The 24,852-nt window shown below is 40.7% G+C and overlaps 1 protein-coding gene across 1 annotated transcript in view; it reads left to right on the top strand.

The window, feature by feature from the left end:
• The window catches only part of BMPR1A (bone morphogenetic protein receptor type 1A), a 38,916-nt gene extending 15,657 nt beyond the window's left edge, over positions 1–23,259 (top strand). Inside the window, exons 2-11 of the mRNA XM_018573075.1 lie at positions 4,567–4,729; positions 6,765–6,867; positions 10,061–10,160; positions 10,965–11,061; positions 13,662–13,800; positions 13,879–14,071; positions 19,620–19,917; positions 20,282–20,457; positions 22,200–22,330; positions 22,691–23,259. Of these exons, the coding sequence (XP_018428577.1) occupies positions 4,567–4,729; positions 6,765–6,867; positions 10,061–10,160; positions 10,965–11,061; positions 13,662–13,800; positions 13,879–14,071; positions 19,620–19,917; positions 20,282–20,457; positions 22,200–22,330; positions 22,691–22,816 (1,526 nt within the window). The 3' untranslated portion in view covers positions 22,817–23,259. The remainder of the gene's footprint in view (positions 1–4,566; positions 4,730–6,764; positions 6,868–10,060; positions 10,161–10,964; positions 11,062–13,661; positions 13,801–13,878; positions 14,072–19,619; positions 19,918–20,281; positions 20,458–22,199; positions 22,331–22,690) is intronic.
• The last annotated feature ends 1,593 nt before the right edge of the window (positions 23,260–24,852 follow it).

Here is a 24,852-nt window from a genome sequence, read left to right as displayed (position 1 = left end):
CCCTCTCTCTCTCTCTCTCGTAGATCGCGGTGTCCATTCCTCCTGACGTGGGGCTTCTCTGGATCCCCGCTGCTCTCCCCCATCTGTATGCAGCGGGGATCCGAGAAGTGAACGAGGTGCTGCAGGCAGCAGCGGGGGTCGGAGCCGCTATCATCAGCGGTGAGGAGAGAGAGAGACGCTCGGCCTGGATCTGACAGCCGGCGGCTCTCTCCTCACCGCATATATTTAAATTAAATATTTGTTTGAATGGTGTGTTTTTTGATGTGTGTGTTTTAATGTGTGCGTTTTCATTATGTGTGTGTGTGATATCTATGTATGTGTGGTTTCTTTTTATAATCAGTGTGTGATGTGTGTTTTATTGAGTGTATAAATGTTTGCATATGTGTGTTTCCCTATTTTGCCTAAGGATGCTCACACACCTTACGATAATCGTGGGAAATCCCGCGATCGTACGATTATCGTAAGGTGTGTGGAAGCCGTGCGACCTCTACTACTGTAAGGTCGCACGACTTTTATCTTACGAACATGTTAGAAAACCCGCCAAGCATCGTACGATGTTCGGCGGGTTTGTGGCATGTCCGTACGGCATTGCGGTCATCGGAAGTCCGCCCCTCAGGGGGGCGCGGCTTGCGATCATCGCAAGTACGATCTGCCTGTCCAAGATAGGCAGATCGTACTTTTTTTTTAAGTACCTTACAACCATCGCAAGACAAAAGTCTTGCGATGGTTGTAAGGTGTGTGCCCAGCATAAGGCAGTGATGTTGAATGTTTTTTAAAGCCCAGCGCCCAAACTGCAATACAATACAATACTTATGTTCAGCGCTGGCACTTTGAGATAAATTGATTTTGCGTCGCAGTTTGGACACTCGGGTTCAAAAACGTTTGCCATCACTGACCTAGTTGATTTTTTGCAGACACAGCTCTTGATGAGTATAGCTGTAATTCAGATTAAGTGGTGAGTAAGCAGGTGCTCTGACTGGAATTCCCCCCCCCTCATGCCCCCCCCCCATTTAAATGTTAGAAACTATGTCCATAAAGAAGAGTGGTGCAAAGGCGATTTTACGAAAAGATGCAGTTTATTTGTTTGTTTGAAGTAACCCAAATAGTGCATAGACTTTGTCAAAGAAGACATTTCTTAGATTCCACCCATAGACCACAGCTGCCTTTGCAGAAGAACATTCTCTTAAGTAACCTGTCGCAATCTGGGCAATTCAAGCTGAGCTGATGATGAAAAAAATGAATACGCATAGATCACTGTAGTAAAGAACCACATATCAAAATGATCATTAGATCCACAGATAAGATAAACTTTTAGAAGAAAAGTTTACATTGCTGTATTTAAGCTGACTGTCTTTAAACCTTGTTACCCCCTTCTAAAAAATAAATAAATAGAAAAGCTCCAAATCCTACTCTTTTGACATTTAAGTCTCTGATGCTGCTATAGGACCTTGATACCTCTTGCCCACACATATTCCTATTGGAGCAACGCTGTAATGGACTGATTTATTGTGATGATAGGAACGAATAGGCAGGAAGGATTGGGAAAGCTTTGACACTGCCAGAAAGTGTTGGAGCTGTACTCATCAGATTGATCCAGGATTCAGCTCTAAGGGCAGGGTTTTGGAGTCTGGTGCAGGTATGTGCAGGTATACAGATACAAATGACTAACCTGGCAGTATGTTTGAGAGACAAACGAGCACCTGGGGTACAGTTTATTGTTACGAGGAGCCCAGTGCTGCTCCCCGTAGTTTTCAACGTTGAGAACAAGTGAAAATCTTAAAACCCCCTAACACTTTACCTAACCCCTAAAAGGAGAAAAATCCTTAACTATTAACCTGATTCTGAAACTTTATGCTAACTTTAATGCACCCCTAATGGCCAAAGTTTTATCATTAAAGGAGAACTATGGGGTCAGTGTTTTCCCCCATAGTTCTCCTTAGGGTAACGGGAGGACACAAACTAGCGTCCTCCCGTCACCCTAAGCTCAGTATACCGCGAGCTGTAGCTCGCGGTATACAGAGACGCCGGAGCGGATCACGACTTAGATGACGGGATCCGCCCAGCTGCGTGAGTGACAGCTGGCTCCGCCTATCTAAAGGCAGAGCCAGCTGTACCCTCCCCCGTCCGTTCCGCCAGTCAGCGCTGGCAGATCGGAGCGGGGAGAGGGGAATCCAGCCCCTCCCCCTGTCACGGCTCTCTGCCGAGAGGCGAGCGAACCCGGTATGTGTTCGCTCACCTCCCGATCTACTGAGCTGACCTGTGACAGTCTCATTGTCACAGGTCGGCTAGAACTATGAGGTGAGTGAAAAGCACTCGCCTCATAGTTCTCCTCCTTTTAAAGTGTCAAATACTAGAGCCTCTAAATTTTAAGGCCATAGCACACTAGCAGTATTGTTGCTGGCAAAAACCTGCCAGTGCCAAGATTGCTATACAGGTCAGCGAGATATTCACCTATTTTCATTCAATGCTTTCACTGACCAGTTGAGCAAGCCACTACTCAGTCATTGACAAGTGACTTTTTGCAGCATTTCCATCAGTGAAGGAGTGATGCTCTGCTCATCTACCCCCACTATGTTTGTTACGTGTTAACCATTCACACAGCATATCTAAAGCATTTTTAAAAAGATACGTCTTACCTTGAAGATGTGTGTAGCAAGCCTTCTGAGACAGGAAACTCTTGCTGTGCTCATAGACTAGGTACACACTAAAGCCCCGTTCATATGTAGCGACTTATCGCGCGATTTTGCGCATTTTTGCCGTGCGATATCGCGAGAAGTCGCCGGCTAATGATGGTCAATGGAGCTGTCTTAGCTCCATGTCGCTCGTCGCGGTCGCAAGTCGCTTCTACCGGACCCTTTTTTCGGCGGATTTTGCGCGATTTTGCTTTTTTTCTATGGAGCACGACGGAGAAGGTCGCGCTACCGTCGCTGGATCGTCGCCCCGAAAGTCGCGCTATTCCGGCCGCTGCAAAGGTATGTCGCTACATGTGAATGGGGCCTAAGATCTTATTAACATACAATGCTTCTGGATCTTTAACCCTTTGTTAGAGCAGGTAGTGTTCAAATCTAGTTTACATCTGATAATATCTGCCAAAACACAGTACAGACAGGGATAATTACGTTAACATTAACCTGCCTATCCCCCTTGTATCCCAGAGGGAAATTCAGCACAGAGAAAAGGTTTTATTTCTAAATAAAGCAATAATTGCTAAACTCTACTGGTTTGTATAAAGTCTGCAGCCTATAGTTATCACCATTATTAAAATGTGCCAGTAAATTGCACATACCATTTTTTTTCTTGATATCAAACTTGTCTCCATGGCAGACTCCTTTGCCCTTACTTTCAGTTTGTAGGATCGAGCATTGCAAGTACAGTATATTGTGTGTCCTTGGGCCTGTCACTTCTACTGCTCTTTTGTTTGAGGCTTGAATGCTGGGGGGTGGTACTGTGTAGGTGGTGATGTTATCAATGGCTGCTCTGCTTTTACGTGACGGCGCTGGATGTGTCTGCACATATTATTGCACTTTATCTCAGGAGCAAGTAGCAGAGAGTGACTACGTTACCACACACAGTGGGACAATGCACAGCGAATGTAGCCACCCTCATATAGGATGTCGGAGCTGAGGAGTAGTGATGGGCTCGGGCGTGTTCGCAGCTCCACGTGCCGAGCTCGCCATGAAGCTGACAGCGCCGCAGCGCCAATCACAGGCACTGAGACATATCCCGATCTTTGCAGCTGCGGACCGGGATAATGTCTCAGTACCTGTGATTGGCGCTGTCAGCTTCCTGGCGGGCTCGGCACGTGGAGCTGTGAACACGCCGAGCCTATCACTACTGAGGAGTATTTAAGGGATATTTCCACTTTTGTTGTCGGGTTTGAGAAAACCCCACTGTTTGTTGTGTGTTCCCATTCACACATGCCTGAAATCATGTTAAAAATATATTTTTTACCTTTTTAGATGTTTCTTTGGTGAAGGTCTTTGTGCAGATTCCGGGCTACTCGGAATCTGCACTCGGAGCAGTTAGAAAATTAAAGTATAGGGAAAAACTGAGGGACAGACTGAGCTGCTTCTAATTAACATACAATGCTTCTAAGTCTTTAACCCTTTGTTAGGACAAACGGTGTTCAAATCTAGTTTACATCTGATAATGTGCCAGTACAGTACAAACAGGGTTCATTAGAGTAAACATTCCCACAGAGCCCGTTTTAACATTACTGAGGGGTAAGCTAGGTAGAATTTTTTTAGCAAGTAAAAAGCACTTGCAAATGTCAACGGATATTTTTTAATATCTTTTTTTTTTTTTTTTTTCTTTCAAGCTCTGCAATACGATTTGATATAACAAATATAAAGTAGATGCTATCCCATTTTGGCTGCAAAAGTGGAAATAGACTTTAACACTGACCATAGCGATCCTCTGGGATTACGCTAATGCAAACACTGCAAACTTGGTACAGATAACGTTTTCTGGAGAAAATGGATAGTGATAATATTGTGACATTTCTACGTTGTACAGCAATGTGGTGTTTTGTGTACAATTTCTTAAACTCCTGCTTTTTCCCCATAGGTCAAAATGTGGACATCTTCCCACATAGGACTGGAACAAAGTCTAACTCTGACCTTAAGAAACAGGAAAATGGGGTGACGTTCGCTCCAGAAGACACGCTACCCTTCTTAAATTGTTACTGTTTTGGTTATTGCCCAGAAGATGCAACAAATAACACATGCATGTAAGTTTTTATACTTCTCAAGTGAAAATTCAGTCACTGTATCAAATCAATTATTTCTAGAGTTATGCAAGGAATGTCACCCAGCTAAAATCAAGGGTGAATGTATTTCATATTGCCAGATTGAATCATGGCAGGTCGTCCTATATATCACCTGTATACACCCTACAGTCTCTCTCTCTCTCTTCTCTTCTCTCTCTCTCTCTCTCTCTCTCCTCTCCTCTCCTCTCCTCTCTTTCCATCACTCCTCTCTTTCCATCACTCTCTCTCTCTCTCTCTCTCTCTCTCTCTCTCTCTCTCATTTATTAGTTATTTAGCGCTGATAATTTATGCAGCGCTTCACACAGTGCACATTCACATCAGTCTTGCCTGATTGGGAAAAAATACATCTTGTTAGCGGCCGTGTAGAATATTTTAACCCCTTGCCATCTGCACAAGCTAAAAGACAGCGATCATATACTCACCACAGACTAATGCCACAGCTAGGGGACTAGAGATGTGAGAGACAGAGGCATTGATTGGTGCAGCCCTCTGGAGGTTAAGGTTACAGCGCAACTGCAGCCAAAACTTCTTTTTGTTTTTTTTTCTTATTTTAGGTTTAGGTCTTGCCTTGAATTTAAAATGCCGTATTTGTGCTCTCTATAAAGGCCTATTCTTCAGACCAGAATGTTTTTATCTGCACTAAAAGCGCACGCACAGCAATTCCAATGGTTTAAAAAGAGGCTTGTTCACACCATTGCTTTCAGTTCCAGAACTTTAAAAAAAAAAAGAACAGGCTGCATTTCTTTTTCATGCTGTAACACACAAAAATGCATGTCAACGCACCAGAACCCACTCAAGCATGCCTAAAACCCAAGAAAAACCAATGAGAACAAAAAACAAACCAGAACTCATTAAAAAAATGCTCATACACACGTTTTTAGAAACACATCCAGATTTGGTTTGGATATGGTGTGTACAATCCCTAAAGCTTCTTATTTCAGATTTTAAATTGTCACCCTAGAAGAGAAGAGAGTTCTATTATCTTCCTGTTCTTTCCGACATGCCTCAGCTGCACAGGAAGCAAGGAAAAATCTCCCCCATCTGGGACACAGACGGCAATAGAGCCTGACAGAAGTTCTAAACCTTTCCTCTCTACCATTTAAAGAAAGATCAGCTATATGTGTCCCTGTTGGGTGGCTTTACTTTAACCTTTTCTGTAGACAGAAGTAGGGAGATTTTCCTGTCCAGAGGAGGAAATTCTTCCCCACCCTATGCAAAACTACAAACTCCTTTAACCTACAGGCTATAATTGATCCATATAGGGATCTTATTATGTACAGATAGATAGATAGATATATATATATTATTTTAGCTTGTATTGTTAGTTTATGTATAGTTATTTCTGGTAAATTAACATGAATGCCCTGTGACAGTAGTACACCGTAATGTTGTAGGTTACATTGTGTTTTACAATGAAGGCATGTGCTGACACCTAGTGGCCTGTATGTGTTCTGCACGTACTTTAGTGCTGTGACTGTAATATACACCACTGAGCAAATTACTACATTTCTTAATTATGCATCACAGGACACACGGAGTGAAATCCATAGACCACTGCCTTATACTGTCCTGTTTGTTTTCGCTTTTTTTTTTTTTTTTATAGGAGGCTAAAGCAAAATGATGACGTATCTCGCTGTACCTTTGTGCATGTATCCACCTTAATTAGCATCTTATTTAATCAGTTATGTCTCCACTAAGCATAAAGTCCTAGAGAAGCTATAATATTCTCCGTTAAAGAAAAAAGAAATTCAACCAAGTTTTCATGTAGTCATAACTAGTCACTAATCTTCTTTTTTTTTTTTTTTTTTAAATCCCCATCATTCCCACAGTGGAGGCAAGTAATGCTAGGATATTTGGGGACCATCTATCTATCTTGCTATCTATCTCTCTGACATTGTTAGACAGATAAATCTCATTGTTACTTAATTGCTGAACTGGATTTTATTGCAACTTGTTCACATATTTAACTTGACAATAAATATCTTGTGTATTGCAGTACAAATGGACATTGCTTTGCCATAATTGAGGAAGATGAACAGGGAGACACTACATTAACATCTGGCTGTATGAAGCTCGAAGGCTCAGACTTTCAGTGCAAGGTAACATCCATATTGTGTTCCTGTTCAACTTGCATGGAATTTACATAGCCAAAAGAAATCTACTGATCATATACGCATGTTTTTTCTCGCCAGAAAGTTCTGGCGTAAATCATCAGTAAAATGCTTGCTTTTTTTTCAGACCTGTTTACACACCTGTGTACATGTACCCTATTAAAACAATACACATGCGTTCAAATGTGCTTAGAACACTAAAAGGTGCATCTCTTGCTAATCAAGTATTGGGTATGAATCCCAAAAAGTACAGAGCTTAGACCTAGTGGAGTTTTTTACATTGTCTTATAAGCTGCAGTGTTTTTTTTTATTACTATTCTTTGTCTATTAAGGAAGATGTTCTAAAAAGTAAAGGGACTGTGTAGTTTAGCACATATTTTATTTACTCTATTTTTATGATCAGTGATAAAATATTAAACTGTTTTTATTTTAAAAGGTAGATATAAAGTGTGACTATTGCATGTGACTATTAAGTAGTCCAGTGTATATATAGTCTTCTGTCTAGCTAGCAGGTGGCATTTCTAGGCCCCTTGTATTGCTTTGTTTACAATTTTTAATGGACCAAGGTGAAATGTACACACTACACTACATGAGTCAGAACAATGACTATCAGAAGGCTCTGTACCAAGTTTCGGTGCTGTAGCTTCTTCACTGCTAGCCCTTTAGCTAACCCACACTGCTTGGGGATTCCTTTGCAATGTTTTAAATGTTTATTTGTAACAACAAAATATATAAAATAGCTTCGTAAATAACCAAAGAGAATGGGGCTTTTTAGGTGACTTCTAGACAATGCAAAGAGATGCAGCTAGACATAATGACACGTAGCTCATTTCATAATAAATACATATTTAATAAATTAATATAGATTAATATCCTGGCTAGCAAACATAGAATTCATAAAACGTAACACAATCATTTATGACAAGACCACATTACATGTATAATCAGCATAACACCTCTAGGATCCCGTACAGATTTGTATTATGCACAATGGCAATAATGAATATTCTTTAGCATTGAGTACATTATAACAATGTCCATAGTTAATTGGTCAAATATATTGTCACATATTTCATATTGTTCCATATTTCCTCTGACAAATCTGTACTTGTCCATTCTTCGACGCGTTTCGCCGTAGCTTTATCAAGAAGTTTATAGAGGTGGCCATATATCGCCCCGGCCACAGACATCACACGCTAACGCTATGGACGGCGAGTGTGTCTGCGGTGGATGATTCGGGAGGAGGGGGACCTGTGAATTTGGAGAGAGTCAAGTTGACTCGGGATATCTAAGAAGCGGAAATACCCCATAAGATGTGCCCCCCAGGCCACCTCTACCTCTCCTTATCTCCTGGCTGAGTGGAGGAACTCCCCTAGGTGCGAATTTGCTCATCATCAGAAATCTCTGATATATGGCCACCTCTATAAACTTCTTGAAAAAGGTACGGCGAAACGCGTCAAAGAATGGACAAGTACAGATTTGTCAGAGGAAATATGGAACAATCTGAAATATGTGACAATATATTTGACCAATTAACTATGGACATTGTTATAATGTACTCAATGCTAAAGAATATTCATTATTGCCATTGTGCATAATACAAATCTGTACGGGATCCTAGAGGTGTTATGCTGATTATACATGTAATGTGGTCTTGTCATAAATGATTGTGTTACGTTTTATGAATTCAATGTTTGCTAGCCAGGATATTAATCTATATTAATTTATTAAATATGTATTTATTATGAAATGAGCTACGTGTCATTATGTCTAGCTGCATCTCTTTGGTTGTTATTTGCGAAATTATTCAGGGGTTGGTGTCTACTTTTGGTGCTGATCCCAACATTTTTTCATTCATATATAAAATAGCTTAACTAATATGCTCCAAACTGTTAAGTGCCCTTTAAAACATGTCCCAAATTTAGTGCCAAGCAGTCAAACCTGCTAGTGTTGTTATATCTAAAACACGTGTATAGAAAATTGTCTTTCCTGTGTTAACAAATCAAATATTTGGTGTAAGCACTGGCTTATATTAATGGCTCTCATCGGTAGAACTTGCAGATTGAAAAACTGTTACTGTATAACATTACAAATATAGAATGAGAAAACCCAACTGGGCAGTGGGGCAGATCAACCTAAAAGAGAACTATAGCCAAACCAAAGTCAGCATATAGCGGGCTACTGCTCGCCATATGGTGACAGAGCAGAGCCGCGCTAAAGCCAGGAAAGATCCTGGCAATATTGTCGGGATCCACCATACTGCTTGATTGACAGCTGTCTCTGCCTCCCTAGACCCAGCTGTGCCTGCCCCTCCCTTGTCTGTCGCTCCAATAAGTGCTGGAGCAACAGAGAGGGGAGGCGGGAATCCCTGCGGAGAGTGGTGACTGACAGTCACCACTTTCTGCACGGAGAAGACTCAGCTGTGCGATCAGCAGTTTATGATCGCTCAGTTCTGGAACTATAGAGCCGACATGTGATACCTGCTGTGTCACACACAGGCTCAAACTACTGGGAAAAGTTAATTTTACTCTCCCAATACTTTTCCTTTAATAGTTTAAAAGAGCAATAATTAGAGCTAGACTGTTGAGCAGCACCTCGAAGAAGCCACCCCTGGAGCGTAATTGATAGTAAAAGAGAATGTCCAAAGAGATTGGTGTTGGTACGGTACACGGACATGGCTTATGATGTGATGGCTACAATAAAATGTTTGGAGTGTTAATCAATGCCAGCCAACCTTCTGGCAGTTGCTACAGCACCCCTTTACTCTTGGCCCTGTCCAGGAATGTGTGCGATGGGAATATTTTTAGTGATGTCAAAAGAGAGGGCTCATCACTTGAGATGTTAAGTAACAGGAAACAAATTGTGTTCACCTTTTATAGTAGGCTGTATATCACCTTGTGCTGTATGACAGCTAAGTGCACTTGTTCCCTTCAAATGTGGGTATTGTGGCCTGCTCTAAAGTCACTCACTGCGTAGAGGCTGGTAATACCATCCAGGTACTCTCCAGTTATCACAGACAAGGTTCCACGTGTAAAACGTTATTTTTATGTGGTATACAGCCCACTATAAACGTTAGTACAATCTATGCTTCCTTTCGCTTTGATATAAATATCATTTGTGTTTTACCTTTGTTTACAAATATGGATCATTAAATGGAACCTTTCTTCTATTTCATGCACAGGATTCTCCCAAGGCGCAGTTACGGAGGACAATTGAATGTTGCCGGACTGACTTCTGTAATAAGGATTTACATCCGACGTTGCCTCCGGATGGGAGACCAGGTAAAAAAACTGAATCTGAATGCAAGAAGATTTGCTTACATGTTTTATTCATTATAAGACAACACTTTAGTTCAGTCATATTTTACATATTGTCAGCTGCTTATTACATATTTTGTGATTTATTAGTGCATTGTAAGAATAAAATGCAAATAGAAAAAATCCTTTTAGATGTGCAAAATACCTACAAATGTTCACGGCACTTCACGCAGAGAAAGGCGGAAAGAGGGACACCTAGAATAAACTTGTTTCTGCTAGTTGGGACAGTCTAACAATAATTGTAATCTATATCTGTTCTGGAAAGATCATATTTGCTGTTTTATAGGAGAAGTCTAATAGCCTTGATTATGTGTGTCTCAAACACAATACTAATATCACTTGCACTTAATTGTAAATATGGCTCTTTACGGTATGAACTACACAAGTAGCATGTACTCTTCAATTTATCACACTCCTGGAGCATTGTGCAGTTGATCACTACTGCATGCAACCTGTGTAGTGTACACCAATTTGTTCCATCTGTGTAGCAATTGATTTCTGCTTTTAGCAGTTAATCACAAGCCACTTTGGTAGTGTTATTGAGTAAATATTCCCCCTGTGCTCCGTTATAAAAGAGTAAGGTAATAGAGATTTCTGGAGATGGCACTGAGGTTATTTAAGACCACAATTACATTAGAACACATATACATAGGCTTTCTGTGGAACGTTGACTGGTTTTATGCTCGGAAATTTCTAGTTTTGTGTAGTTTTTATATAATTGACTTGTTGTAGAAATTCTAACGGTTATTCTTTTCATCTCTGCAGAAGGAATATTTGGACGGAGTGCACACCTCATCGCTTTCACAATATCTTTTGTAGTCTGCTTATTTATCATGGTGATCTTTATCTTCACTTGCATCTACAAGTAAGAACTTTTCACACTTCTTTAATATTCTATCACCCACTTTGCTTTTACTGAGTTTAGAGAACAGTGCTTTATTTGTGTAGGGGAAAATCGCCGTGTATTTATAAAGTATCTAAGTTTTAGATTTGCAGAATGTTATGGGCATTAGATGGAGCCAAGTGGCATAGGAAATTGCCATGCTCCACGGCTCCATCTAGTGCCCAAAATGTGTTGTGACAAAACAAATACAAAATCACCGATCTGCTGTCAATTGATTTTATGAATACAGCCTGAAATGTACGTGTATACCCAATACATTTTGCTGATGGAGAAAGCAGGGGTTAAAACCTCTGTTTTTTATTTTTTTTATTTTTGCTGTTTGTGTGCTGTTAGAGATTTCTCTTCACTTCCTTTCCCATGGATGCAGATGAAATCTCTACAGAGTGAGTGGAATTCCCTTCTTAGATAGTCTCTACCTACCTGGGACACATCACCAAAAAACATTTTACAGAGTTCTAATCATATTCTATTCTGAAAACAAAACAAAAAAGTTTGGGCTATACATATTTAGCCAATACATATGTAAGCCTGAGAGTCACCACCTATTGAAAGCAACAAACTCAAGCTGGACATTAACTGTTAGCCTAAGGGCTGAACGAAAACCAACATCAAACAGATTCCTCCGTCGATGCTAAACGTTATGGATGGACATATCTTCCGCTCTGGCTTTTTTTATTGTGACAGCCAGCGCCCGCTGCTGTCAGAATACATTAGCTGATGGGTTGCTGTCACTGTTTTGGCCCGGCGCCTTGGACAAAAATCGATTGATTGACTTTTGAGTCAGCAGAGCCACATGCTGTTAGAATTTCAGCCGACTCACAGGAAAGAGCCAAAACTCTATCCATGTATGGCCAGCCCTAGGGGTAAAAAAAAAAGCTGTTTTTCCAGTGAAACGAAATTTGTTCTGTGAAATTAAACAAGTGTTGTGAAAATGGGGCAACATCGATCACAGAATGCTTGGTGAATCTATTCACAAAATCAAAAGTGTTCTGTGAGTGGCCAGGGGAGGTGAAGGGTGGGCAGTGCGGCTGCTGTGTAGGGGAGCTGTGTCTCTACTATCATACCGCAGGAAGTATAACAAATTTTGTACTACCGTATTGCCATCCAATGAAACAGTAAATTGTTTGCAAAAGAGAGATATCCTAGATAGCATACACCTCTTTGCATTTCACTTTTTGTAAGCCTGGCGGGCAAAAATGTCTGTGCATCTTATGGAGCGAATATTCCCGCCAGGTCTCAACAATCTCCTGCGCCAGCAGCCCTGCTGCCTCAGATGTCACACACACACCAGCAGTGGCTCCCGCTGTGTGTGTGCGTGCGCGCTGAGGCGGCGGGGCTGACAGCACACCAGCGTTATGTACCTCTTCCATAATGTCGCTGCCCTTATCTAACTTCTGTGTCTGATCGGCTTCTCACCTTCCTCTGTCATGAAAGGGAGGAGTCTCAGTAAGTTAGACACAGGCAACACGGGCAGCGGCATTGTGGAAGAGGTAAATAACACTGTCAGCCCCGCCGCCTCAGCTCTCACACACACCTCCCACTCATACCATGGTCAGGTGCGTCTTATGGAGCGAAAAATACGGTAATTACTTCCAGTGATGTATAAAGAACATTTGACAGAATAAAAAATAGAAAGTAAGGCGGGCTTTTCAGATATTCAGACAAAACATTCTGGGGGGGGCGTATCAAAACTGGAGCAGTTGCCCATAGTAACCAGTCAGCTTTTCTCTTCATTTTGTCCAGTAAAGCTTTGAAAATAAAAGATAGAAATTGATTGGCTACTATGGGCAACTCCTCCAGATTCTGCCTACTCCAGTTTTGATACATTCTCTGTGATTTACAGAAATTAGTTTTATTCAATTTTTTTTAAAATACACTTTAAATACTTCTCATGATCCAATCTAGGATTAAGCCTCGCGACTCACTCTATGATTAGGTCTTATGCTTTTTATTTATAAATTTGTAATTTTTGTAAAATTGGGTACCTAAAAAGTCTGCCTTACTTTTACATTTGTAAGCATTTGTATATGTATAGATTTGGCACCAGCCCACTTTTCATTTATTCTAACTAACCAGAAGAGAAAATACACGAAACATTAAAATCTGCCCCACTCACAACAGCTGGGTAATTAGTACAGAATGAATGCATGTGCGGTTTTGCTGAACCCCTAGTGTTCAGAGGTTAAGTGATACCAAACCACTGATTGCTCTCTCCTGTATCTAAGCTCCAAACCTCACAAACAATATGCATTTTTTGCTATTGTATTAAGTCATATAGTTTTAACTTAAAACTTTTAAGCAAGCATTGCAATATTTTTTTAAACTGAAAATATGCTATCACTAGAAAGGGAATATCTGTGTCTGCAAGAGATACTTGAGAGTGCACCATTCGGTGCTGGCTCTTATTGCTGCAAGTATACCAGCCACCATATTTTACTCGTGACAGGTTTACAATATTCTAGCTGGAAATACATTAAAACATAACGGGATGAAGTTGTACTGGAATCCTTGTACAATATTTAAAAAAAAAAATACTTGGTCGTGCTTTGTTTCTGACACAGGAATAAGCTGGCATCCCAGAGAATGCGCTATAACCGGGATCTGGAACGGGATGATGCTTTCATACCAGCTGGAGAATCATTGAAAGCTCTCATTGACCTGTCACAAAGTTCTGGCAGTGGGTCAGGGCTTCCACTTTTGGTAAGTTGGTGCACATTAAACTGACACATTTCATTACAATTAGTGGGACATGTACATTACTTGTATGTTGTCTTTCAGGTTCAGAGAACCATTGCTAAACAGATCCAGATGGTGAGGCAGATTGGAAAGGGAAGATATGGAGAGGTTTGGATGGGAAAATGGAGAGGTGAAAAGGTAGCAGTCAAGGTGTTTTTCACGGCTGAGGAAGCCAGTTGGTTCAGAGAGACTGAAATCTATCAGACTGTGCTGATGCGGCATGAGAATATTCTCGGTAAGTGTATTTGTGTTTATATGGGAAATATGTGGTATGTAATGGGGCTGTAGCACTGGCGTCCGCCAAATTCGTGTCGCTACGCTGCCGTCCGCCAAATTCGTGTCGCTACGCTGCCAGCCACCAAATTTGTGTCGCTACGCTGCCGTCCACCAAATTTGTGTCGCTACGCTGCCGTCCACCAAATTTGTGTCGCTACGCTGCCGTCCACCCAATTTGTTAGTTTAAAAGAGCAATAATTAGAGCTAGACTGTTGAGCAGCACCTCGAAGAAGCCACCCCTGGAGCGTAATTGATAGTAAAAGAGAATGTCCAAAGAGATTGGTGTTGGTACGGTACACGGACATGGCTTATGATGTGATGGCTACAATAAAATGTTTGGAGTGTTAATCAATGCCAGCCAACCTTCTGGCAGTTGCTACAGCACCCCTTTACTCTTGGCCCTGTCCAGGAATGTGTGCGATGGGAATATTTTTAGTGATGTCAAAAGAGAGGGCTCATCACTTGAGATGTTAAGTAACAGGAAACAAATTGTGTTCACCTTTTATAGTAGGCTGTATATCACCTTGTGCTGTATGACAGCTAAGTGCACTTGTTCCCTTCAAATGTGGGTATTGTGGCCTGCTCTAAAGTCACTCACTGCGTAGAGGCTGGTAATACCATCCAGGTACTCTCCAGTTATCACAGACAAGGTTCCACGTGTAAAACGTTATTTTTATGTGGTATACAGCCCACTATAAACGTTAGTACAATCTATGCTTCCTTTCGCTTTGATATAAATATCATTTGTGTTTTACCTTTGTTTACAAATATGGATCATTAAATGGAACCTTTCTTCTATTTCATGCACAGGATTCTCCCAAGGCGCAGTTACGGAGGACAATTGAATGTTGCCGGACTGACTTCTGTAATAAGGATTTACATCCGACGTTGCCTCCGGATGGGAGACCAGGTAAAAAAACTGAATCTGAATGCAAGAAGATTTGCTTACATGTTTTATTCATTATAAGACAACACTTTAGTTCAGTCATATTTTACATATTGTCAGCTGCTTATTACATATTTTGTGATTTATTAGTGCATTGTAAGAATAAAATGCAAATAGAAAAAATCCTTTTAGATGTGCAAAATACCTACAAATGTTCACGGCACTTCACGCAGAGAAAGGCGGAAAGAGGGACACCTAGAATAAACTTGTTTCTGCTAGTTGGGACAGTCTAACAATAATTGTAATCTATATCTGTTCTGGAAAGATCATATTTGCTGTTTTATAGGAGAAGTCTAATAGCCTTGATTATGTGTGTCTCAAACACAATACTAATATCACTTGCACTTAATTGTAAATATGGCTCTTTACGGTATGAACTACACAAGTAGCATGTACTCTTCAATTTATCACACTCCTGGAGCATTGTGCAGTTGATCACTACTGCATGCAACCTGTGTAGTGTACACCAATTTGTTCCATCTGTGTAGCAATTGATTTCTGCTTTTAGCAGTTAATCACAAGCCACTTTGGTAGTGTTATTGAGTAAATATTCCCCCTGTGCTCCGTTATAAAAGAGTAAGGTAATAGAGATTTCTGGAGATGGCACTGAGGTTATTTAAGACCACAATTACATTAGAACACATATACATAGGCTTTCTGTGGAACGTTGACTGGTTTTATGCTCGGAAATTTCTAGTTTTGTGTAGTTTTTATATAATTGACTTGTTGTAGAAATTCTAACGGTTATTCTTTTCATCTCTGCAGAAGGAATATTTGGACGGAGTGCACACCTCATCGCTTTCACAATATCTTTTGTAGTCTGCTTATTTATCATGGTGATCTTTATCTTCACTTGCATCTACAAGTAAGAACTTTTCACACTTCTTTAATATTCTATCACCCACTTTGCTTTTACTGAGTTTAGAGAACAGTGCTTTATTTGTGTAGGGGAAAATCGCCGTGTATTTATAAAGTATCTAAGTTTTAGATTTGCAGAATGTTATGGGCATTAGATGGAGCCAAGTGGCATAGGAAATTGCCATGCTCCACGGCTCCATCTAGTGCCCAAAATGTGTTGTGACAAAACAAATACAAAATCACCGATCTGCTGTCAATTGATTTTATGAATACAGCCTGAAATGTACGTGTATACCCAATACATTTTGCTGATGGAGAAAGCAGGGGTTAAAACCTCTGTTTTTTATTTTTTTTATTTTTGCTGTTTGTGTGCTGTTAGAGATTTCTCTTCACTTCCTTTCCCATGGATGCAGATGAAATCTCTACAGAGTGAGTGGAATTCCCTTCTTAGATAGTCTCTACCTACCTGGGACACATCACCAAAAAACATTTTACAGAGTTCTAATCATATTCTATTCTGAAAACAAAACAAAAAAGTTTGGGCTATACATATTTAGCCAATACATATGTAAGCCTGAGAGTCACCACCTATTGAAAGCAACAAACTCAAGCTGGACATTAACTGTTAGCCTAAGGGCTGAACGAAAACCAACATCAAACAGATTCCTCCGTCGATGCTAAACGTTATGGATGGACATATCTTCCGCTCTGGCTTTTTTTATTGTGACAGCCAGCGCCCGCTGCTGTCAGAATACATTAGCTGATGGGTTGCTGTCACTGTTTTGGCCCGGCGCCTTGGACAAAAATCGATTGATTGACTTTTGAGTCAGCAGAGCCACATGCTGTTAGAATTTCAGCCGACTCACAGGAAAGAGCCAAAACTCTATCCATGTATGGCCAGCCCTAGGGGTAAAAAAAAAAGCTGTTTTTCCAGTGAAACGAAATTTGTTCTGTGAAATTAAACAAGTGTTGTGAAAATGGGGCAACATCGATCACAGAATGCTTGGTGAATCTATTCACAAAATCAAAAGTGTTCTGTGAGTGGCCAGGGGAGGTGAAGGGTGGGCAGTGCGGCTGCTGTGTAGGGGAGCTGTGTCTCTACTATCATACCGCAGGAAGTATAACAAATTTTGTACTACCGTATTGCCATCCAATGAAACAGTAAATTGTTTGCAAAAGAGAGATATCCTAGATAGCATACACCTCTTTGCATTTCACTTTTTGTAAGCCTGGCGGGCAAAAATGTCTGTGCATCTTATGGAGCGAATATTCCCGCCAGGTCTCAACAATCTCCTGCGCCAGCAGCCCTGCTGCCTCAGATGTCACACACACACCAGCAGTGGCTCCCGCTGTGTGTGTGCGTGCGCGCTGAGGCGGCGGGGCTGACAGCACACCAGCGTTATGTACCTCTTCCATAATGTCGCTGCCCTTATCTAACTTCTGTGTCTGATCGGCTTCTCACCTTCCTCTGTCATGAAAGGGAGGAGTCTCAGTAAGTTAGACACAGGCAACACGGGCAGCGGCATTGTGGAAGAGGTAAATAACACTGTCAGCCCCGCCGCCTCAGCTCTCACACACACCTCCCACTCATACCATGGTCAGGTGCGTCTTATGGAGCGAAAAATACGGTAATTACTTCCAGTGATGTATAAAGAACATTTGACAGAATAAAAAATAGAAAGTAAGGCGGGCTTTTCAGATATTCAGACAAAACATTCTGGGGGGGGCGTATCAAAACTGGAGCAGTTGCCCATAGTAACCAGTCAGCTTTTCTCTTCATTTTGTCCAGTAAAGCTTTGAAAATAAAAGATAGAAATTGATTGGCTACTATGGGCAACTCCTCCAGATTCTGCCTACTCCAGTTTTGATACATTCTCTGTGATTTACAGAAATTAGTTTTATTCAATTTTTTTTAAAATACACTTTAAATACTTCTCATGATCCAATCTAGGATTAAGCCTCGCGACTCACTCTATGATTAGGTCTTATGCTTTTTATTTATAAATTTGTAATTTTTGTAAAATTGGGTACCTAAAAAGTCTGCCTTACTTTTACATTTGTAAGCATTTGTATATGTATAGATTTGGCACCAGCCCACTTTTCATTTATTCTAACTAACCAGAAGAGAAAATACACGAAACATTAAAATCTGCCCCACTCACAACAGCTGGGTAATTAGTACAGAATGAATGCATGTGCGGTTTTGCTGAACCCCTAGTGTTCAGAGGTTAAGTGATACCAAACCACTGATTGCTCTCTCCTGTATCTAAGCTCCAAACCTCACAAACAATATGCATTTTTTGCTATTGTATTAAGTCATATAGTTTTAACTTAAAACTTTTAAGCAAGCATTGCAATATTTTTTTAAACTGAAAATATGCTATCACTAGAAAGGGAATATCTGTGTCTGCAAGAGATACTTGAGAGTGCACCATTCGGTGCTGGCTCTTATTGCTGCAAGTATACCAGCCACCATATTTTACTCGTGACAGGTTTACAATATTCTAGCTGGAAATACATTAAAACATAACGGGATGAAGTTGTACTGGAATCCTTGTACAATATTTAAAAAAAAAAATACTTGGTCGTGCTTTGTTTCTGACACAGGAATAAGCTGGCATCCCAGAGAATGCGCTATAACCGGGATCTGGAACGGGATGATGCTTTCATACCAGCTGGAGAATCATTGAAAGCTCTCATTGACCTGTCACAAAGTTCTGGCAGTGGGTCAGGGCTTCCACTTTTGGTAAGTTGGTGCACATTAAACTGACACATTTCATTACAATTAGTGGGACATGTACATTACTTGTATGTTGTCTTTCAGGTTCAGAGAACCATTGCTAAACAGATCCAGATGGTGAGGCAGATTGGAAAGGGAAGATATGGAGAGGTTTGGATGGGAAAATGGAGAGGTGAAAAGGTAGCAGTCAAGGTGTTTTTCACGGCTGAGGAAGCCAGTTGGTTCAGAGAGACTGAAATCTATCAGACTGTGCTGATGCGGCATGAGAATATTCTCGGTAAGTGTATTTGTGTTTATATGGGAAATATGTGGTATGTAATGGGGCTGTAGCACTGGCGTCCGCCAAATTCGTGTCGCTACGCTGCCGTCCGCCAAATTCGTGTCGCTACGCTGCCAGCCACCAAATTTGTGTCGCTACGCTGCCGTCCACCAAATTTGTGTCGCTACGCTGCCGTCCACCAAATTTGTGTCGCTACGCTGCCGTCCACCAAATTTGTCGCAACGCTGGCGTCCACCAAATTTGTGTCGCTACGCTGCCGTCCACCAAATTCGTGTCGCTACGCTGCCGTCCGCCAAATTCGTGTCGCTACGCTGCCGCCCGCCAAATTCGTGTTGCTACGCTGCCGCCCGCCAAATTCGTGTCGCTACGCTGCCGTCCGCCAAATTTGTGTCGCTACGCTGCCGTCCGCCAAATTTGTGTCGCTATGCTGCCGTCCGCCAAATTCGTGTCGCTACGCTGCCGTCCGCCAAATATTTAAACTATTTGAAATCGTTTCTTCCTTTTTCGTGCATTTCTCATCATCCGTGTAAGAATTATTTTGTTAGGCTGTTTTGACTTTCCTTTGATTATAGACATTCTATATAGTGTTTTTAATTTCTAATTTTCTCTAGCTATTAGGGAGTTGGCAATGACTCTTATAATATTACTACTACGCAGTGCCTTATTGTCTTCTGTCATCACAGGTTTCATAGCGGCTGATATTAAAGGAACAGGATCCTGGACACAAATGTATCTGATAACAGAATATCATGAGAATGGATCCTTGTATGATTTTCTCAAGTGTGCCACTCTGGATACAAGATCTCTGCTCAAGCTGGCTTACTCTGCCGCCTGTGGCTTGTGTCACCTACACACGGAGATATATGGTACTCAGGGAAAACCAGCAATCGCTCACAGGGACTTGAAAAGCAAAAACATCCTTATCAAGGAAAACTGGACATGCTGTATTGCTGACCTGGGACTGGCAGTCAAATTTAACAGGTAATGGGCTGATTATTAACACTAGATAGAGTGCAGACAGTTCTTTGTAAATCTAGAGAGATGAACATTAACCCATAATGGTAGTTAGGAGAATAATAGCTGCTCATAAAAGACGGAGATTTGTTACTGAGTTCTTACACCTCCCCAAGGTAATACAGCCATAAGCATCTATGGCTTTTAAAACCCTGACTGCTATATGGCTGACCAATGAATTGCTGCTGCATTCCATATCCATGCCATTTGCACTTTCTGGTTCAAAACATTTGATTGCTGATATTTTGTATTATTATTAATGGTACAGAGTGGTGCAGAAATTTAAAATAAACACTTAACAATGTCTCCCTTTTTTCTTTTTTTTTTCCAGCGACACCCATGAAGTGGATATTCCTTTGAACACACGTGTAGGCACAAAACGCTACATGGCGCCTGAAGTTCTGGATGAAAGTTTGAATAAGAACCACTTCCAAGCTTACATAATGGCGGACATATATAGCTTTAGCTTAATTATTTGGGAAATGACCCGCCGCTGCATCACAGGCGGTAAGGCAGACACATTCTATATTACCTCATTTCAATGCATTTAAAGTATACCTGTCATGAGAGAAGTAGCAATATCTGGCCACTTTCTAAAAATGTTGCATGGTGCCTGTGTGCTGTAAAGTAGCCACCGCTCCAAGCTCACTCCTGTGATAGATTACAATCTCATGTTTAGTTTACTAATTTGTACTGAGATTGTAATCCATCACAGGCTTGAGTTTGGAGTGGTGGATACTTTCAGAGATGATTTGAGGATCTACAGCCGAGTGATACACAAATAAGATACATTTTTGTTAATAGGGTACCTGAGTGCACTTTTAAAATTTAACTGCTGAGTTCAGTGTCCCTTAAAGAAACGGATATAACAAAATACTTCCTTAGGCCTGGTTCACACCTGGGCGTTTTGTAGTTCCTTCCTACGCTCTGCAAAACGCTCAAACACCAAAATTCCATTATTTCCTATGGGTATGTTCACACCTGGGCGTATTACAGGCCGTATGAACGCGTTACAAAACGCCCTACGCCCAAATAAGTACAGGAGCTTTTTTGGGGCGTATTTGCTGTGTGTATCCATTTTGGATACAGCCAGGTAGCCCTCGGAAACGCGTGTTTGTCGTGCGGTTTTTTTACCGCTTATCGCGGTAAAAACACGCGACAAACGCACATATTTAATACGCCTAGGTGTGAACCCAGCCTTAGAGTCAATAAGAGAAGTTCATTTTTAGGTCTACATATACTTTAATATTTCACACAAAAAAAAAAAAAAAACTGTTGATCAAGCATATTACAAGCATAATCCAGTATGCTTGTAACATACTGTGCACCACTAAACTAAAATCTCCGACAGTGATTTCAGCTTTTCACGCTATGTAAATGAGGAGAGGAGGAGCTTTTTGTAGCTAAATCAGGAGAGCAGCCTTAGATGACAATGCTGCTCCACCACAGTAAGTGAGCACTGTCACTCTAGGACAGGAATTGTGTTACTGGCAGGAACACCAGGTGAAATTAAAGGAAAAATGTCTTTGCCAATTTAGCTTTTGGTCTCCCTGCAGCTGATCTTTTCCTATTACTTGTCACACCTTGCCCTGCACTGTATCTCTTTGTGGAGGTGTCTGTCTTGGTAGAGGCAGGGTTTTGCTTCCTCATGTTAGAGCCTCCAGCAAAGAGAACAGTGAATAGCACAATAGTGACAAAACTAAATCTCACTCCAAATCGCATAACTCTAATAGGTAGAGGAAGCAGAGCTTTCGATCTTACACTGCCTAGGCAGCATCGCATACCAGGAAGAGCTCTGATATTGTTCTGGAGAAATGGAAGACAAAAGACTACAAATACAACACACACAGGCTTGTAAAATGAATGAAAAGTTCACTTTTATAGTTTAGGTTGACATAAGGACTGGTAATCTGAAGTGCATTCGATTTTTTTTTTTTTTTTGCTTTGTTTTGGGGTTATATATACTTTTATTGGTTTTGGCGTGCTGTTAAAACGGTATTAAGCTAAAGACAAGAATTTTGTTTATATAAATAAGTAAATAGGGATTGTTTAGGTGAAAGTCAAGTGGGAAAATATGAGAGTAGACTAGTGTTGACTTGTTATTTTACTGTATGCTGGATATTTCCACTTTACATAAATCAATCTACTTTTACTAGTTTCACACTCCTCTTGATAACATTTACAGGTAACATCATCTAAACCAAAGCAATGTTATTAATTACGTTCATTATTATTGGAATTTTTACTAGGTATTGTTGAAGAGTATCAGTTGCCTTATTATGATATGGTGCCAAGCGATCCATCCTTTGAAGACATGCGAGAAGTTGTGTGCATAAAGTGTTTACGCCCCACCGTGTCCAATAGGTGGAACAGTGATGAGGTAGGTGGTTGTATTTGTTATAATAAAAGGCTATAATAAATAGGGCACACAAGAGACTTTTAAATGTGATGGTAACTATTTACAAATGACCTGTGACCAGCCATGGGATCATGAGCAAGTGACTTAGTGTCATAACACTTAGAGGGCAGGCTGCAGCCGTTCACGTTTCTATGCTTTTCTGTGGACTGACTCATACAAAGAAATGTTACATAGAAATGTTACCTTGCGTTTGGTTGGGTAACAAAGTTAATTCTGCTGAAACATTCTCAGGTGGGACATTTACTCACTCTAAGGTGGGACATTTTGTTTGTTTTCCTTTTTGAAATAATTTAACACATTTCTTGCTATCTCCCTCTTCAGTGCTTAAGAGCAATCTTGAAACTGATGGCCGAGTGTTGGGCTCAAAATCCTGCGTCCCGTCTAACGGCCTTACGAATCAAAAAGACGCTTGCAAAGATGGTAGAGGCTCAAGATGTAAAGATTTGACAAAGGGAATGTTGGCTCCAGCATTAAGACTCTGAATAGAGGGAGCACGGTGCGTGCGGAGGAGGTAACCTTCACTGTGGCACTCTGCAGGCTGCTATATACTGACTTCATTCAGTACTGTGTGTATATGGTGCAGATCGCATCTTCTCTTCATTGGGAGCTTCTGTGTACATTGGAACAGAAATATTTTTCTTTTTATATTTTATCAAGACTTTTATCACAAACTCCAGTTTAATGGCCAATGAATTGCATGTTCAAGTTATTTTGCTTTCCGTGAAAGCAGCATCCATTTTAAACCCATGCTTTTTTTTGTGCAGAAGAAACGTGTTATTACATTATCTTTTTATATGTTTAAATGGAAACCAAGAAGCTTTCTGTGCCAGACATCATTTTTTGCCATGTTTTAAACGATCCCATTTTCTTTTTTTTTTATACCCTTAAAAATATCAGAATAGTTCAGGAGCACGTTGCCTTCTATGAGAAATAAACCACAGGGATATTTTCTGGGACTTTTCTACAAGATGGACATTATTTTTATTCTTTGACGACCAGCCTAATATTCCTATATTAAAATGAAATGGATATCCAATGCAGACTTATTGGTGAACAGAGGATTGATTGTATGAGCTGAGGTTGAAATATCTGAAGTGTAAATGGTATTCTATTTTCAGTTATGCTACCATTGTCAGATTATGAACAGTATATTAATCATATGTAACACTAAGGACCCATTCACACCATGCATTGCATTGAGTCCTGTGTTTTCGTGTATTGAGGCGTGCTGCATTAAGGAATCCCATTCATTTTGAACTTATTGGCAGCGCACCTCCGTGCAGGAAAACGCATACCTGTTCTAATTTTTTATGCGCAGCACCACAACTAAAACACATGTGCGTTTCAGAATGAATGGCACCCAACAAACCACATAAGCTCTGTGTGTTGAAGAGCATTTTGCCATGTGTTACTGCAACACACAGATCAGAATGAGCCCTAAAGGATTAAAGTTTAGCCCAGACTTGTTCTAAATTATATTTTATACTGTGAGGTGAGCTTCTGTGTGGCTTTTATTGCTGTGTATGATCCTGCTGGGCACATTTTCACTCACTCCCAGTCCTGGTGATCATTGTCATTAGAACAGGACGTGAGTTACCACCAACATTAAAAAGCTAACAGAGGTTCTAACCTCACTTAACTAAAACTAAAGGTTTGTATTGCTTTCTGTATTCCTGAAGGAGAGATGGCTTTTCTTGGTGACCATCGTCTCCAGGACCAGAAGTCACAGGAAATCTCCTCAGTGAGGAAACGGGCAACAGTAAAAAATATAACATACGATCCCCTTTTTTTTCTTTTGACAGCTTAAGAACTACATTTATATGATTTTGTGCCAATATCAGTTTGTTTTGTATTGTTTTGCCAGAAATTTTATTTTTCATGTACTTATTTTTTAAGAATTCACCATTTCATAATTATTTTCTTTGCCAAACTAGTTTGTTTTTCCCCCACAAATTAAGATACCAGGGGTGTTATGGAAACCATTCTATAAAGGTTTTATTCACTACCAGTGAATGTTTGGTTAAAGTCACATTCACTGCTTTAGAAATATATCCCATATCGTCAAAATAAATTGCTAGTTGAAGGGTAGTCCAGAAGTAAGCCTTAAAACTTGTGAACACATGTAAATAATGATTATGCTCGCCATACACTAATAGATGGCAGACTAAATGTAAAATAAATCTCTGGTTCCTCAATCCACGCTAAACAGCATAGAAGGATGAATCTCCCGCTGTGGCTATTGTATTCTGATAGCCGGTGCTCACCCCTGTCACAGGACATGAACAATGATGGCAGCTGATGAGTTGCTGTCAATGTTTGGTAAAAAAAATGTCAGCCCAACTCCCTGGCCTTTGTCCAGCTGGCAGGGCCACCCACTGATTCTGATTCTTGTAAATCATCTGAAATTCTAACAGTGCCTGGCCAGCTTTAGAGTTGTGCTGCTTTTTAATAAACAGAAATGAATTGGGCAATCTGAGGGGGGG

Source organism: Nanorana parkeri, unplaced genomic scaffold (assembly GCF_000935625.1).
Source record: "Nanorana parkeri isolate BGI_ZX_2015 unplaced genomic scaffold, ASM93562v1 scaffold2227, whole genome shotgun sequence".
NCBI classification, from domain to species: Eukaryota; Metazoa; Chordata; class Amphibia; order Anura; family Dicroglossidae; genus Nanorana; species Nanorana parkeri.
The sequence above is the reverse complement of the archived record's forward strand: the minus strand, read 5'-3'. Positions and strand labels throughout refer to the sequence as shown.